This window comes from Rhipicephalus microplus, chromosome 6 (assembly GCF_043290135.1).
Source record: "Rhipicephalus microplus isolate Deutch F79 chromosome 6, USDA_Rmic, whole genome shotgun sequence".
NCBI classification, from domain to species: domain Eukaryota; kingdom Metazoa; phylum Arthropoda; class Arachnida; order Ixodida; family Ixodidae; genus Rhipicephalus; species Rhipicephalus microplus.
The window spans coordinates 160,083,997-160,099,897 of NC_134705.1; the positions used below are offsets into that span (position 1 = coordinate 160,083,997).

A 15,901-nucleotide genomic window follows, 5' to 3' on the forward strand; every position below is an offset into this window, starting at 1 on the left:
GATACGCATTGCATCGTTCAACGTCATAAAGTTTATGACTTTACTGTTCTAAACATTGTTACCAACTGGTGCAAAGCACACCGACCAACTTGCAAGTATGGCTGTTTCCAGGAAGTTTCCAAGAAGTTCCCAGGGGACAATGACCGGCTGCGGCGGATGTCTTTGGTTGAGGAAGAAGGTGAGAAGCGTATCAACATGGCCCACCTGGCCATCGTGGGCTCCCACAAGGTCAATGGCGTGGCGCGGCTCCACTCCGAGATTCTCAAGAAGCACCTGTGAGTAGATGCACCACTGTACTCGAATGCAACCTATTACGTAATGTCGACTCCACCCACAGCCATTGCACTCCCTCCCACATAAAATTGGCACAAGTGCTTCAACCAACAGCACTAATTCATTTTCGTGACATTGAGTGCTTTTCCGGTGTGTCGTGTAGCTGACTTTCTCGTACAGACATATTTATATTGACGATTTTAGGTCGGAAACTTGAATGTCATGATAAATTCCTTCTGGGTTTCTGGTGTCTCCGCAAACAATGCTTTAGGTAGCAACAACGAGCCTAAACTCTTGGTACGCATAGTATTTACATTAGTCAAAAAGCACTAGAAGTTCAAATCAGATAGATACAACTGTCTTTCACAAGTAAAGGGCAGGTGAGTCACGTCTATGTGGGCGAAACTTACATTTTTTTTTGACCATAACAAAATATCATTGTTGCTCGGCAGCTGCTGAGGTTCGCACGTGCGCATGCACTGCTGGCACGTGCACTGCAACTGTCTTTGCTGGCCAGTATGGGGCTACTAATGTTTCCCTTGGTTCGTGATGTGTGCAGTGCACAGAGTGATGTACGTAGCATTTGAGCGCTAGCAAATAGCCGAAAATTCAAACGCAGTTGGTGTTGTCCCAACACGAAGCTGCACTGAGAATTCACATTAGGCAGAATGGCGATATTCAGTGAAATTTTTGTCCGCGATCGACCCACCCTTCACCTACTGACAATGTCGTGTGGCGGTGTAGTGAAGTCACAGGTTTCGGCTGTCTGCAACGTTATGATGTCGTCTGTGATCATATATCTTATGGATGCCTACGGTCACTTTGTGTTTTAAAAGGCATTTCTGCCTTGGCGACCAAGCAATAAAAGCGTTTTGAGGAATGTCGTGAAATGCATGTCGCAGAGGCCCAGGCTGCGTGGCATCATGCTTTCGTGTTTGCGATGAAGCGCTCTTGGTAGAGTCTATCTGAGATGCTCACCATCTTTACAACAAGGGTGGTATCGTGTAATTGCGAAGCGTGAGGTACGCGAGGCAGCAGGTGCAAAAGGTAACCCCTGTAGCATACGTGATTCTTGCTGTGACTGTATTCGATGATACTCATCTTGGAAACATGCGGTTATGTTTGTTTCTTAAAGTCCATGCACCTCGTGCGATCTCGCATCAAGTGGCTGATAGCAGCAGCATTGAAGGCTTGTTGTTTGTGTAGCTGTCGAAGAAGATTGAAAGGGAAGAAACTTAGCTATTGATAGATTTGTAATGAAAAGTGCTACTATTGATTAGTTTGTGCATTGCCACTTTAATGTGCAGGTTCAAGGACTTCTACGAGATGTACCCTGAGCGTTTCTCAAACAAGACCAATGGCATCACGCCGCGCCGATGGCTGCTTCTCTGCAACCCAAGCTTGGCTGATCTGATTGCCGATGTGAGCACAGCCCTTCGGTGGCAGTCCTTTTTAGTGTGTTAGCATTAGGAGCGTGAAAGCGGAAAAAGGCTGGACGATTGCGCTGTAAACAGTTCAAGTTAAGCACACAAGTAGTGTATAATTAGGGCTACCTCATTGCCCCCAGTTGAATATTCATTCAAGAAAGAAGAGAATGAGGCATGGGCACGAGAGGTGACCTCGTACATAGTGTGTTGAAATGAAAGTTTGCTCGTCATAGACACTTTTTTTTTATCTCCGAGCTATTTAAAATTTGTTTTGCACCACTTTGCCAGCGAACACACTTTTATTCTACATCCCCACCCATCCGACTATGCCCACTGCCGAGCAAAAGCCCCTCCCAAGTTCTGCCAATCAACCCGGTCTTGTGCTTACTGTGGCTGCGTCAGACCCGCAAACTTCTCAATCTGCCCACCTAACTTGGTCCCCACTTTGTACGTTTACTTTCCTTTCAAATCCAGTCTGTTACTTTTACTGACCAGTAGTTAGCTTGCCTATGCCCTACATACCCCACTCACACCTATTTCTTCTTGATTTCGACTAAGATGTCCTTACTCACACCTATTTCTTCTTGATTTCGTCTAAGATGTCCTTAACACGAGTTTGTTTCCCAACCCACTTTCTCGTCTTGTCCCTTACGGCTAGACATATAATATTCTTTTGCATTGCTCGCTGCATTGTCCTCAGTTTAAGTTGAACCCTTTTTGTAAGCCTTTATATTTTTGCTTCATGGCAAGTACCGGTCTTAAATATCTTAAATTTTCGTAACTAAGTTTTTGTACGCTTCACATCTGTTATAAAGGCACAAGAACGGTAACAGGGTAAAAGACTACAATACTTATTTAGAAATACTGACCAATTTCGTTTATCAAACATATGAAAAGCAGAAAACAGGAAAGAAAATCTTGAAAAGATACGGTTGATTTGTGAATACAGACTGTAAAAGACTACAATACTTATTTAGAAATACTGACCAATTTCGTTTATCAAACATATGAAAAGCAGAAAACGGGAAAGAAAATCTTGAAAAAATAAGGTTGATTTGTGAATACAGACCTAATACTGGACGTAAAGTTAAGATGGAATATAGAAATGTGAAGTGAAATTGAGACCGGAATGAGGCACCCAAATGCTGTGTGACTGATGATGAGTGATTGTCAACACAGATGTTAAAAATGACATTGAAATAATGTAACAAAAGGGGAAACTGAAGTTAGGAATAAGAGGATGTTTGAAGCAGTGCAACTGAAATATCGGAAGTAAAAGTAGCTGTTAAAGCTGAATGGGTGCGATGTGACGTTTGGGTGTTCTCGGACTTATCGCTAAATTACAACGAAATTCTCGCTGATTGCCTGTCTAGTGTGATACATCGTATCGCATAACAGAAGAACAACAATGTGTAGAGTTTATGAAGCTTGACAGTAGTGGTGTAGTGACAGTACACCAGTGAGCAGAAGTATACGAACCACGAAAGCGTAAGCCAATATCGCTGTATATACTGTCTCATTCCGAGCTGTCGAGAGCATTGCTTTCACAGAGCAGTAGCTGAGAGCTTTACTGTGACGGAATTTGTCAGAGAAGTGCTCTCGACAGCAAATGTCTGACGATGCAGATGGCATAATATATGTATGGCAAGGGGCCGTTTGTTTCTCATGGGTCCACAAACTCCTCCAAGATATAGATTGAGAATACGGTGTGTGATAACTAAACAGTCTAAACATCTGCGACCTACAGTTGCGTGTCGATTAGCAGGGTTCATATTCGTCATTTGCAATTACTTCCAGAAAATCGGTGAGGACTGGATAGTTCACCTGGAACAGCTGCAGAAGCTGAAGCCGCTGACCAATGACAAGACATTCCTGCGTGACCTGCAAAAAGTGAAGCAGGTCAGTGCCATTTGAAAGAAAAACAAGACATTCTCTAGAAAATATTGTGCACATAACTTTTAGCATGCGTTTAAAAAGATGCTATAAAAGCTTGGTTTTGTAAACACATGCACGTTATGGCTGTCAGGACATCAAAGGCCGCCTTTGAATAAATTTAATTCCGTGAAAATTCTTGTTTCATATGTTGTGTGCAGGCAAACTCAGTTGTTTTGAAACTGCATCTCACCCAAAAATTGTTTTGCTACTTATAAGTAAAACCTCATTAATTCGCTGGAGCCACGAGAAATTTTAGAGTTAAGCGAGTTTTCGAATTCACAAATAAAAAAAAATGGGATGCAAGAAACTTGTAATTATATGAAGTAATCAGGGCAGGTCATTTGCTGTGCTGACTAGTTTGCGGCTCCAAGCGTAATGCTTTTGAACAGTCTTAATTTTGGCCCAAACATGGTAGAATGGTGAACCTCGCTGCTGCAACAACAACAAAAAAAGTGTCGCGATCAACTGAAATGTGCACCTACGAAAAACAAGACATCTTCACTGCAACGCATTAGTGGCATGTGTGTAGCAGGTTGCCTGCTCCTCACTGCGCTAGCACGTCGGGGTGCGACGCAGCGCCCATTTTTTGGAGTAAAATAAAGAATTTAATGATGGCCAGTGTGACAAAATTTGCGATGTGTTTTGGCTAGAAAACATAATCATTGAAACTTGCGAACTTAGTTTTCGAAGTAGGCATTGCAGGCAAGAACTCCTTAAGCAGTGCAAGTGTGCAAATTTCTGGAGCAACTGGCAATCGTAAGTTCGCATGCATCGCGAATTCTGCCAAACTATCCTTTATTAATTTCTTTGCAATCTCAGAAAGACTGGGCGAATGATGACCCACTGACGTTGCGAGAAACATGCAATGTGCTCCCCATGCGTCACTGCTGAGCACGTCTTGTTTTCCGCTGGCGCACACTTCGGTTGACCACGCGACTTCAGCTCTTAGGGGTGGATTAGTGGCGAAATTGGGATTGGGCATTGCCACGTAGCACTCATATTTTTCGAATTGACCGGACTGGTGTTGACCGGCGCTTCAAATTGTCCGCTCAGACTTACACTGCAAAATACGGGACTGCGGAAATACTTTGTGTTATGCGGGATTTCAAAATAACAGAGTTCAAATTAATGAAGTTTTGCTGTATGTGAATTCATAAGAAAGTCTATTACCGATGGGACAATACTACGTGTCTTGGCAATTTGTTATCACAGCGTCAGTAATGCCATACTACTGTACTACTGTACCTCGAGCAGCCCGTGTACAAAAAATACTCTTACTTAAATGCACATGTATGAGCGCTCTACGAAAAGTTTCTACAGACATACTCTTAGTAAAGCTGTTAAAAAAAAACAGCTGTGATCAGTGACAAAGCATCATTTGGAATCCAGTGTGGCATCTATTGGCAAGGTGAACCCATAATATGATCCAGTATAATCAAGCCATGTTTTATTTTTTATGTTGCACAAGGTTGAAAATCACCTGGGCAAGAAAACTGTAGATACACAGCCTGGCAACGCCAGGGGGCCACAACCAAGCAAATGCAGTGGACACATGCACAATAAAAGTGAAGCTTTTCGTTATGATAATTTCATTCATGCAACACGAGGCTCTCTGGGCATAAATGCATATAAATGCATGTTTGCACACTACGAGCACAATAAAATACATGTAAATTACACGCCTGCCTAGAAAATATGTACTGTTGCTCAGTTAAAATGAATAGTAATCAACCCAGCACCTGTTTTAAATAATATTTCGTGAGCTCAGAAAAAACATCGCACTCCATCATACACCCTAGTGACGTACCTTGCACTTCCACGCGCTGAGTGTCGAAGCACAGGTGCAAGAATGAGAACTTTCATGAGCAGAACAACGATGGTACCTGCCGTGCGCCAGATCACTTCTAACATCTGAAACCGCACATACGGTTGTAGTGTTAACATTTATTTTCCCTACCGAGTATTTTCTTTATTGAAGCAACATTGGAAGTGGTTACACGCTTGGACATGAAAAGCATTCTACTGCAATGATTTACATTCAATGTGACAACTCGTAAATGACTCACCTTTATGTTGTGCAATCAGCCTTAGCAAGTGAAATCTGTTGAAAACTTTTCTGTGCATCTTGCCCCTTGGTACCAGCCCAACTTTGTTTAAGCCAATATTTTTAATTCTGTGGTTAGGACACCCATGAATAATTAAAACTCCTCACCTTTGCACCCTGGCACACAGTTTCATTGAATAATTGCAGTGCCTGGATGCCCCAATGTGATTTTCCAAAAGTGCCGTAAGTATGGCTACCTAATATAGGTTTGCACATTCACCAACTTCTTCTCATTTATGTGGTTGCAGGAGAACAAGCTGCGCCTGTGCGAGTACCTGCACAAGTTGACGGGCATCAAGCTCAACCCGGCCTCCATGTTCGACATGCAAGTGAAGCGGATTCACGAGTACAAGCGGCAGCTGCTCAACTGCCTGCACGTCATCTGCCTGTACAACCGCATCAAGGCCGATCCGTCCGCACCGTTCGTGCCCCGCACTGTCATGATTGGTGGAAAGGTGCGTAGCCAAAGAAAGAGAACTAAAAATTACACTATCTCACACTAAAGAAAACCGTGTGGGGATGCGAAGCAGTGCTGGTGTTCATTTGCGTTTCCATTTGAATGTTTCAGTGTATGTTTTGCTTGTGTGTGGAGTTGTGTATATTTCGTGTACCGCTCATGTACCCCCACCCATCCACATCCACTTGCGGTAATACATCTGAAAAGGTTAGGCGACCCTAATGTTCAATTTAAAGTTCTAATGGCACTTGTTCCGACTGTTTGATTCGCTTCACTGGCTTGAACGCGATTTCTTTTTCTACATGTAGCTCAAACTCACACATTCAATCTGGATATTATCAATGTGATATAACCGATGAGCATATCAGGTTATTCAAGAGTTAGAGGACACTCTTAGAGTGCAGGTAGTAAAATGCAATTCTTTACAAGATGTTGTAGCGCACAGCTTTTTTTTATAGATATTTTCTTGATGCATTTTGTATTACAGAAAATTACAACTGTGTAAGCGCTGCCTCTATCGGGCTGTTGCAAGAAGCTGATTATCTTTTGAATAGCTGTTAAGTGGCAGCATGAAAGCCCCATGTTACTTATTGCGACATTTGTACGTGCATACTGATGGCATGAAAACCCATTCTTTCTATGCAGGAATCTTAATTGAAAATTGATTATTTTCACTGTTCCTATCTTTGTGAGTGTTGGCATATATATTTTTTTTCCTGTTTTGCTTAAACACTGAAAATGCATCCGTATTCCAACTATTTTGCAATTGCAGGCAGCTCCGGGCTACCACATAGCGAAGCAGATCATCAAGCTGATCATTGCAGTGAGCAATGTGGTGAACAACGATCCCGTAGTCGGGGACAAGCTGAAGCTCGTCTTTCTGGAGAACTACCGCATCACCCTGGCCGAGAAGATCATCCCGGCTGCCGACCTCAGCCAGCAGATCTCCACGGCCGGCACGGAGGCCTCGGGAACCGGAAACATGAAGTTTATGGTTGGTCTCTCTCTCCTGTTATTCTAATGTGGTAGCATTGTCGTATTTTTTCGCACACCATAACTGTTGCAAACGATACAGAAAACTTGAGCTAAAGTTGGTGTACAAGCTGTTAGATAACTTCGGTGTGCAAAGAAAAAAATTTTTAAGGTCCCATGAACTCATGTTTAGGTGCACGTGAAAGAATCCCTGGTGGTCAATATTAATCAACTGTTGCCCACTATGGTGTACCTCACAGTCAAATCATAGCTTTGGTGCGTAAAATCCTAGCAAGCTCAATCTTGGCTGTGACTGTCACGTTTCAGTGGAATGCGAGAGGCCCGCATACTGTGTTGTGTCACCTCGCATTACAGTTCCCTAGGTGGTTGAAACTGTTCAGAGCCCTATGGTCACTTGGTTGTTTAACTGACCAATTACATCTAAACCTTGATATACAAACCTGGATATAATAAAATTTTGGTTATAACGAAGTAAATGAAAAATAGTCTTGCAATAAATATAGTATTCGTGATAAACCTTTGTAATGAACTCATTTTCATGTAAGATGCAACTTTTATAATGAGGTTTCAGTGTATTCAACAGTAAGTGTTTAGTCTTTGTATTTCCACTGCCTTATTGCAGAAGGGCCAAGAACATAAAAAAATGTGCTGCTAAGCTAGTCGGTTTATAATGCTAAACTGCTGAGCACAATTTTGATCGGGCTTACGAGAGCGCACACAGCACAGGACAAGCGCTATCCCGCAGATATCTTCATTGTGAAAATTGTGGAAGCGTGCCATATCAGAATGAAGGAAAGTGATTTTGTCAGTGATATTTCTGAGGTGTTCTATAACAAATAAAATAAATTGATAAAGCTAATGGTCCAATCTTCGATCTCGCGTTATCTTTTTTTAAAATTTTGATAGGCTGCACAGTATGTACAGCACACTATCACTCAATGGAAATTGAACGAAACTGCTGCTTAAAGGGACACTAGAGTCAAATAGCAATTTGCATCAGAGTGGAAGCTCAATGTATGACGTCGTCTAAATGACAGTATTATCAACAGCAGTACCCTACTTACTGAGAAATTAATGTAAATGCATGAGAACACATTCGCTATGATAGGACATTTGCAAATTGATCCTGATTACAACAGAAGTACGGCCTACAATTAATCACTAGTAATCGAGCTGGAAGCACTAAATAAGCAACCTTCCATGCATCAAGAGACATAATAAAATGCTGCTTGCTTGTTTGTTTGATTTATAGGAAAAAGAACCATCGGACGTTAGTATGGGGAATGGCACGAGTTCTTCCAAAATTCAATTTTTACCTGGTTAAACTGGACAGGTCGTGCCATTTAGCGGGGCCCAGTTGAGCCAAGAATGTCTCCCATCTCAAAGGCCATGGCAGGAAATTGTTCAGTGGTCGTTGTTGCTACCGTGGCTCCCACTACTTTCGTTCTGCTGCAACTAGAGTCGGTTGCCGCACAATAAAGCAGGGCAACATTGTGTATGGCAACAGTGACACGACACATTCCGCTTGAGGCGGGTAAATTGAAGTGCGTTAACCTGATTCAGACCACTAAAACGTAATTTTATTTCAAAATAAGCATTTCTTTGACATAAAAGTAACACTATGACGTTTTTGGACCGCTATTTCAAGAATAGTCAACCAACTTAACAGTTGCCTTTAGTGCCCCTTTAAATGAAACTGCCTTTGATATAGTTGGCTTAACTCTTGAAATCTGTACCTCTGTTTAGTAAATAGAACTCCTTTAGAATGGAACATATTTTCCTGACCCCTTTGGGGTCCATTCAGTTGAAGTCCACTGTGAGTAGGAAAGTTTTTTTCACAATATTGTCACGTGGTCTGGTTAAGACAGTGGCAAAAATAGAACTCTGGCTACCAAAAACCTTACACTTTATTTGGGCGTACTTGTACTCGGGAAATGAAAAGTCAGACTATAAGCTATACACTGTTAGCGGCAGTGATACTGCCAGCTGATACTGTCGAAAATCTGATCTGCGGTAAAGCACACCTGTACTCATTCGTGTGGCATCGAACATTCAAGCCTTATCACTGATGGCTGCATTAGTTACAGAATTAACTCCACTGTTCGCATTTATGCATTCAAGCATATCGGAAGATTCTGGACAGCTCTTAGACACTCCAGCGAGATTTGCACAGGGCAGTCATTATAGTTGTAATGGACGGGGTACATGAAAAAATCGCAAAAGAAGCATGCGTGCCAATGCAGTTGTGCTTGTCTAATGCTAGTTAGTGCTTGTCCTACGCTGGTTAGTGCTTGTCCTACGCTACATGTTCTCTTCTATGTCCCGTACCAAACTTTTGCCTTATCCAGGTTGATTGTTGCTTTTGTTCTTGCCCCTTCCATCGACAAGTATTGATTTAAGTGAGAATTGTCATTCTTTAAAACTTTCTCTTTTTCTTGTGAACGGGCTTTCATGCACTCAAAATTGTTTACACAGCTGAATGGGGCCCTGACCATTGGCACCCTGGACGGAGCCAACATCGAGATGCGAGAGGAGATGGAACCCGAGAACATGTTTGTCTTTGGAATGAACGTGGAGCAAGTTGAAGAACTCCAGAGGAAGGGGTGAGGACCGTCCAAATCTCATTGATTCTCGTGGGTCACTCTCTCGCTGGTTGTAACTGGTTACCAACGAAAAATCCTCTGTTCACCGATAATGCGAAAGTGTATCGAGATGTGCTTCTCAAGAATACCTGTCACATTTTACTGTATATTCAGAAACTCCGAATGCCAATTGTCAAAATAAGGAATAAAGGTTTTGAACAGATGTTGCGCCTACCTAAGCTACTGCAATGTTTGCGATTGCACTCTGTGGATGGCTACATAGGTAGAGAAATGTGGATCTACCAGGGTGTGTAACAATATGAAAGGTTCTGAAGTGGCATGATTTGCTACTGTAAATGTGCGTGTGAAAGTGGTCTTGCGCGAGAATTATCTGCTCAGCTGCTGATCCAACGGTTGCTGGTTCGAACCCTGTCACGGTGGTTGCATATCGATGCAAGAAAAATGCTAGAGTTTTGTGTACTTATATTTAGATACCCATTAATGAACCCCAGGGGTTCAACATTACACTACATGCGTCCACTACAGCAAGCCTTGTAATCATATTGGGGTTTTGTGATGTAATAACTCCGATTTCATTATTTTAATGTTTTATTATTACAATGCTATACTACATGCTTTATACATTGCAATGACTTGTTGGAGAGGGAATGACACCGGAGCGAATGTTTCATGGGGAAAATCTCCTTGTCAGAACATTAGCTGAAGTGTCATTCCATGAACTACCAAAGTTTCTCTCTTCAAGCCTCTTTATTTAAACATACTTTATAAATTGCATGTGGCATTGTGCATAAACTTGTAAGTCACTACTACACTTCCTGCCTCAAGGTGATGAGAGAGTTTTCTACTTTAAAAACTTGCATTTTTTTGTGGTTGTGCAGTTATTCACAATATAGATAGAAGTTTGCCTTGAACCACGCTTCATCATAATCTTTCGCAGTCCTTTTAATGTTGTTGTCTTAGATTTAGCAATAGCGAGCCTACTTTATTCCCTGCAACACTGCTCTCGTGAATGGGAGCAATGGAGGTCGAAACTACGGTGGTGTTCAATAGCTCCAAGCTGTGCCTTTTTGGTGACTCGATCGCCCTGAAAGAGCAGATCCTACTCCCGAGTCTCGTGAGCCTGGGCAAATACTTGTCTCAAGAAGGCTCAAGTGGGTCTGTACTTTCTAAATACTAAAATTTTTTGACCCTCTCATATAACCGGCACTTGGAAATTACCTATACTAGGGGTCTTGAGCTTATCTCGGCCAGCTTGCTGCAGTCTCGAATTTCAGTTGCCCCGCCGCGGTGGTCTAGTGGCTAAGGTACTCGGCAGCTGACCCACAGGTCGCGGGTTGGAATCCCGGCTGCGGCGGCTGAATTTCCGATGGAGGCGGAAATGTTGTAGGCCCGTGTGCCCAGATTTGGGTGCACGTTAAAGAACCCCAGGTGGTCGAAATTTCCGGAGCCCTCCACTACGGCGTTTCTCATAATCATATGGTGGTTTTGGGACGTTAAACCCCACATATAATAATAATAAATCGAATTTCTGTTCCCGCAAGTGCCAGTAGAGTGATGCAGGTTTGAAGAAGGGGGCAAGTGTCTCTCATCTAACATTCGAAAGCACGCATTTCACCGATATGTTGCTCTTTTCAGAAGGAAATTTGACATCAGTTTTCGAGAAACGTATCGATACTGGTTTCCAAAGTCACTGAAATCTGTATGCAGATCTTGAAATGTAGTTATTGTTCTAGTTGTTCTAATGTATGGTGGTCACATTGAATGCCTCGTAAAAGAAGATGTTTGAGACCGGTTGCGTCTGTGTAACTCTCAAACATACTTGTTTAGAAACATTTATATAATAGGACAGTTGTTACATGTTAACTGGGCCACTAGAGAGGTCTTTGATCCCCATACGGCCTACAGGCCGTGTGTTCGTGACCCCCGTCATATTACTTCACGCACTTCAAGTTCCCATTGTCATATATGTATATGTGTCATACAATCGTTTTTGAATTTCGCGAGTAGCAGGGTTTCTCTTCACGTGATGTTCACACCACCGTAACATTTGTGCAAATGTAGTACACATTTCTTTTACTGCAAATGTTATGGTATTTTGGTTGTCCATAAAGACACGTGCACATGCGTTTTTTTTTTCTCATTTTATGTCTCTCTCTACATCCTCTTTCTTGGCCCCATTTCCCCACGACCAGTGCTAAATGACAAACTGGATGCCAATATCTGGTTAACCTCCCGGTCTTCCTCTTCTTTCACTACATTTTAAGCATTTGGTCTTGCACTAACATTGTCTACACTCCATTTTTGCCTTTCTTGATACCCACGTCACGTTACGTGAACTCTCTTCTGCAGATACAATGCTTGGGACTACTACAACAAGCTGCCTGAAGCAAAGAAGGCCATTGATCAGATCAACAGTGGTTTCTTCAGCCCAAACAACCCTAATCTCTTTCACGACCTCATGGATGTGGTGCTCAAACACGACAGGTAAACCACATGGCTCACACCCGCGGTGCAATCGCGAATTAATGCTTTTTCTAATGTCGATGCTTGTCATGCTATAAACATTCTGCCTCTGGTCAAAGCGATGGTCTGTCTGCATTGTCAACGGAATGAACCAGTTACAAGTGGTGGATAGGATACTAGCGTAGAATACATAGAAGACAAGACAAAGGAGGCCAGAGTACAAGCGCATCACATTGAACAGAGCCCACGAAACTAGTCATGTAACATTGAATAGTCTGTTCAGTAAGTTCTTGGTTCATGACGATTGAGATTAGCAGGAAGTAATTCAGTACAAGGTGAAGATGCGCTTGTCTAGTGGCAGTCATGACTCACATTATTTGTGCTCATTTTAATTGTTACAGTTGTAGTGTGACAAATGTGGGCAGAAGAGTAGAGAACCATGCAGGACAGATGCTACACTACTTCCACTGGTTTGTTTTTTTAATCACAGTAAACACATGCTTGGTAACTAACATATGAAGCAACCACAGCAGTCATCTAGCCTGATAACATAAGAAACTATTATGCATTCTACTAACTAGTTGAAATAGCACACACACCAACAAGATGTGTCATTTTCCGATCACTCTTGAAACACTGCGCATGCCTACTTTTTTTCCGACAACTGACACCTTACCTTGTTGGTGTGTGTTCTTTTCCGATCAGTTAGTAGAACATCTAGTAGCTTATTTTGTTATCAGGCTGAGTGTCGGCTTGGTTGCTTTGTATGCTAGCTTTCAAGCATGTGCTTTCTGTGATTAAAAATATAGTTGAAGTTTAGCACCCGTACTGTGTGGTTCTGTTCCTTTATTTGTCGTGCTACAATCACAATAAATACTCAACAACTAGCTCAATTTGCAGTTCTGTTGCACATTTTAATCGTTCGACTGAACAACCTGATGAAAAATCTACCTTCTAAGAGTATAAAATAGGCTGAGAATGAGGATCATCATGTTGCGAAAGCACATACATCATGGATAGTCCACGTTACAACTTTTGTCTCTCTCTCTCTCTTGCTATTTCTCTTCACCCCCTGTCTCCGTCAGGTTCTACTTGCTGGCTGACTTCGAGTCGTACATGAAGTGCCAGGAGCGGGTGTCTGCCATGTACATGAACCAGGAGGAGTGGCTCAAGATGGCGCTGCTCAACATCGCCTCGTCGGGCAAGTTCTCGAGCGACCGAACCATCTGCGAGTACGCTCGTGAGATCTGGGGCGTCGAGCCCACCTGGGAGAAGTTGCCCGCCCCGCACGAGACCAAATGCGACGAGGACGAGAAAAAGTAGAGAGGAAATAAAAAACATGGTGGCCAGACGTGGGACGTCTGGCCACCATGTTTGTCACCATCACCATGTTGGTGACAAAGGAGAGAGGCGACTGCCCGCCAGTCACAAGCTTACATTGCTGTTGCTTCTTTGTGAAACCGACCGACAAACCTAACCCTATTGATGTTCGTGCTAGCTGTCCAGCCTAACTTTCACGGATTTTTTAATCTGTATGCTTTGCTATCTTGCTCTGTAGAATCGAGAAGAAACAAACAGTGGAACTAAATTCTGGGCTCCTAAAGCTGCAGCCTACACCAAAATATTTTTTGTCGCTCGTTTAACGAAAGTTCGTGCCCTTTCATGTGTACCTCGTCCCCAAGTAACAACTCTCGTCTCTCTCTTGCATTTCTCAGAAGCTCTGCAACCACTAAGCTTTTGTCGAGAACGTGCTGTTAGCATGCACAGCGTTTGCAATAGAAAATTACTGTTCAGGCAGTGCTAAAGAAAAAGTGTACTGTCTGATAAAGATGTGTGGCTCGAAGGGCATAAAACTATTTTTTATTCAAGTGTGCTATTTGCAGCAAGATTTGAAGGAGATGGTTTCATTGGAAGGTAAAGACTCGGTATCATTGAAGCATAAAACAATCGATATTTTTTAAGAAGTTTGCCAGGACTTCATCAATGTTGAATACACAAGGCCCCATATTGAAATGGCCCCATATTGACTCACTTGTACACGGGGTACAAGTGAGTCACGCCAAGTTGCCACTCAAGAACCTGAAAGGGTCCGCCTTGTGCACAACTGGTACAGAAGCCTCGCTCCAGTTCCAGCCGCACACAGTCGCATTGCGCATGATCAACGTTCCATTACCGCAGCATGAATCGTCACAGAATAAGGTAACGGGCTACGTCAACAAAATAATACTTTGCTGCTACTTCGCAGAGTGGGATGGTCTGCTCTATGTAGAGAACTAAGGATAGGGCTTACTCCTTTTTTCCTTTCTATTGAAGAGACGAAAAGTGACGCGTCAAGTTGACAGCTACGACAGGTAACAGGCTAGATCAACAAAACAACACTTTGCTGCTATGCTAGCAATAACGCTGAGATAGTCTGCTATATGTAGAGACCAAAGGGTAGGGCTTACTTCTTTTGTCGATGGCTGGCTTGCGGGTTCCCGAGGCAAGTCAGTGGCCGCTGGTACAAGATAGACCGCCGTCTTCTGTTTTTTTCACCTCCGGTTTTGCTCTCCCTAGCGAGGGCTGTTTCCCTCGCTAATGGGAAGCACCCTTTTCCATGAGCAGGGAAGCGGGGAATAGAGCGAGCTAGCTGTGGGGTTAAAAGGGGCTACAGAAAAGATGCTTTGGCAACTCATTCGAGGCACCGATTTGTCCCTATTGCAAGACCGTGGTTGCGGAACAATAAAGGAAAGGAGAACGAGTGCCCATGCTCTCTCACAAATTGCAAAAAGGGCGACATGACCTGTGTACCAAAGACGACAAAGGCAAAGTTACGTCGGCTGAATGAGCAATGCATTTATGTGGGTACGAGATATTTGGGAATTTAGAGAAAGTGTGGAGCTCTATATAATTCACGCTATAATGGCGTCTTCATCCTTGCATTGGGCTGTCACAAATACTTCAATTAAAAAAGAGTGATGATTTATTAGGTAGCATAAATATCAATGGTTATTGATTCTTTTAAGAGATGACCATTGAACACTCGCTGTAGGATGCTTGATCAAAAATGTTAGCTATAGTCTTTTATTGAGTTTATGATTGTACATTAGGAATTACTAAAATGACCATATGAGAAATGATGCGTAGGCCTTTTATGGTTTGAGGAGTTGGTCAAGTCAGCCGATCTTTATAGCGACAGCAGTTATATGGACACTCTAGGCTGGATTTCGCCACTGGCGTCGATGTCATGCACAATATATGTATATGTATCTATATATATATGAAAACACAAGAAAGAAAAAAAAATCCAGAACAAAGACTCCGACACGCGGAATCGAACGTGGGACCTTTGCTTCGTGAATGCGAGGCAATAACAACTGAGCCACAGAGGGGTGCCTCCTTGAACATTCAAATGGCAAGCTATTTATATCTACCACTTACCGCTGTTGGCGGGCATCTCGGGGGGGGGGGGGGAAATATTGTGATTTTAGCATTATCAGCAAGATGGCCCAATGAGCACACAGCGGCTCTCATCTCTCACGTGTACTTTAGCCTATGGAGAGGAGGGGAGTGGACGATCTCTCGCGTGCCCTTATCTCTCGGTGGGGAGGATCATACATTTTGGCTGGCGTTGGGCTTGCACAGGAGCGATTCTGTTGTTACTGGG

General features: G+C 42.9%; 1 protein-coding gene across 2 annotated transcripts in view; it reads left to right on the forward strand.

Annotated features, from left to right (window-relative positions):
- The window catches only part of LOC119167235 (glycogen phosphorylase-like), a 35,658-nt gene extending 21,535 nt beyond the window's left edge, over positions 1-14,123 (forward strand). For both annotated transcript variants that reach the window (XM_037418680.2, XM_075866884.1), the window contains 8 exons: positions 112-275; positions 1,581-1,695; positions 3,498-3,599; positions 5,988-6,194; positions 6,969-7,190; positions 9,665-9,792; positions 12,142-12,276; positions 13,341-14,123. In XM_037418680.2, the coding sequence (XP_037274577.2) occupies positions 112-275; positions 1,581-1,695; positions 3,498-3,599; positions 5,988-6,194; positions 6,969-7,190; positions 9,665-9,792; positions 12,142-12,276; positions 13,341-13,578 (1,311 nt within the window). In that variant the 3' untranslated portion in view covers positions 13,579-14,123. The remainder of the gene's footprint in view (positions 1-111; positions 276-1,580; positions 1,696-3,497; positions 3,600-5,987; positions 6,195-6,968; positions 7,191-9,664; positions 9,793-12,141; positions 12,277-13,340) is intronic.
- Positions 14,124-15,901: the final 1,778 nt, after the last annotated feature.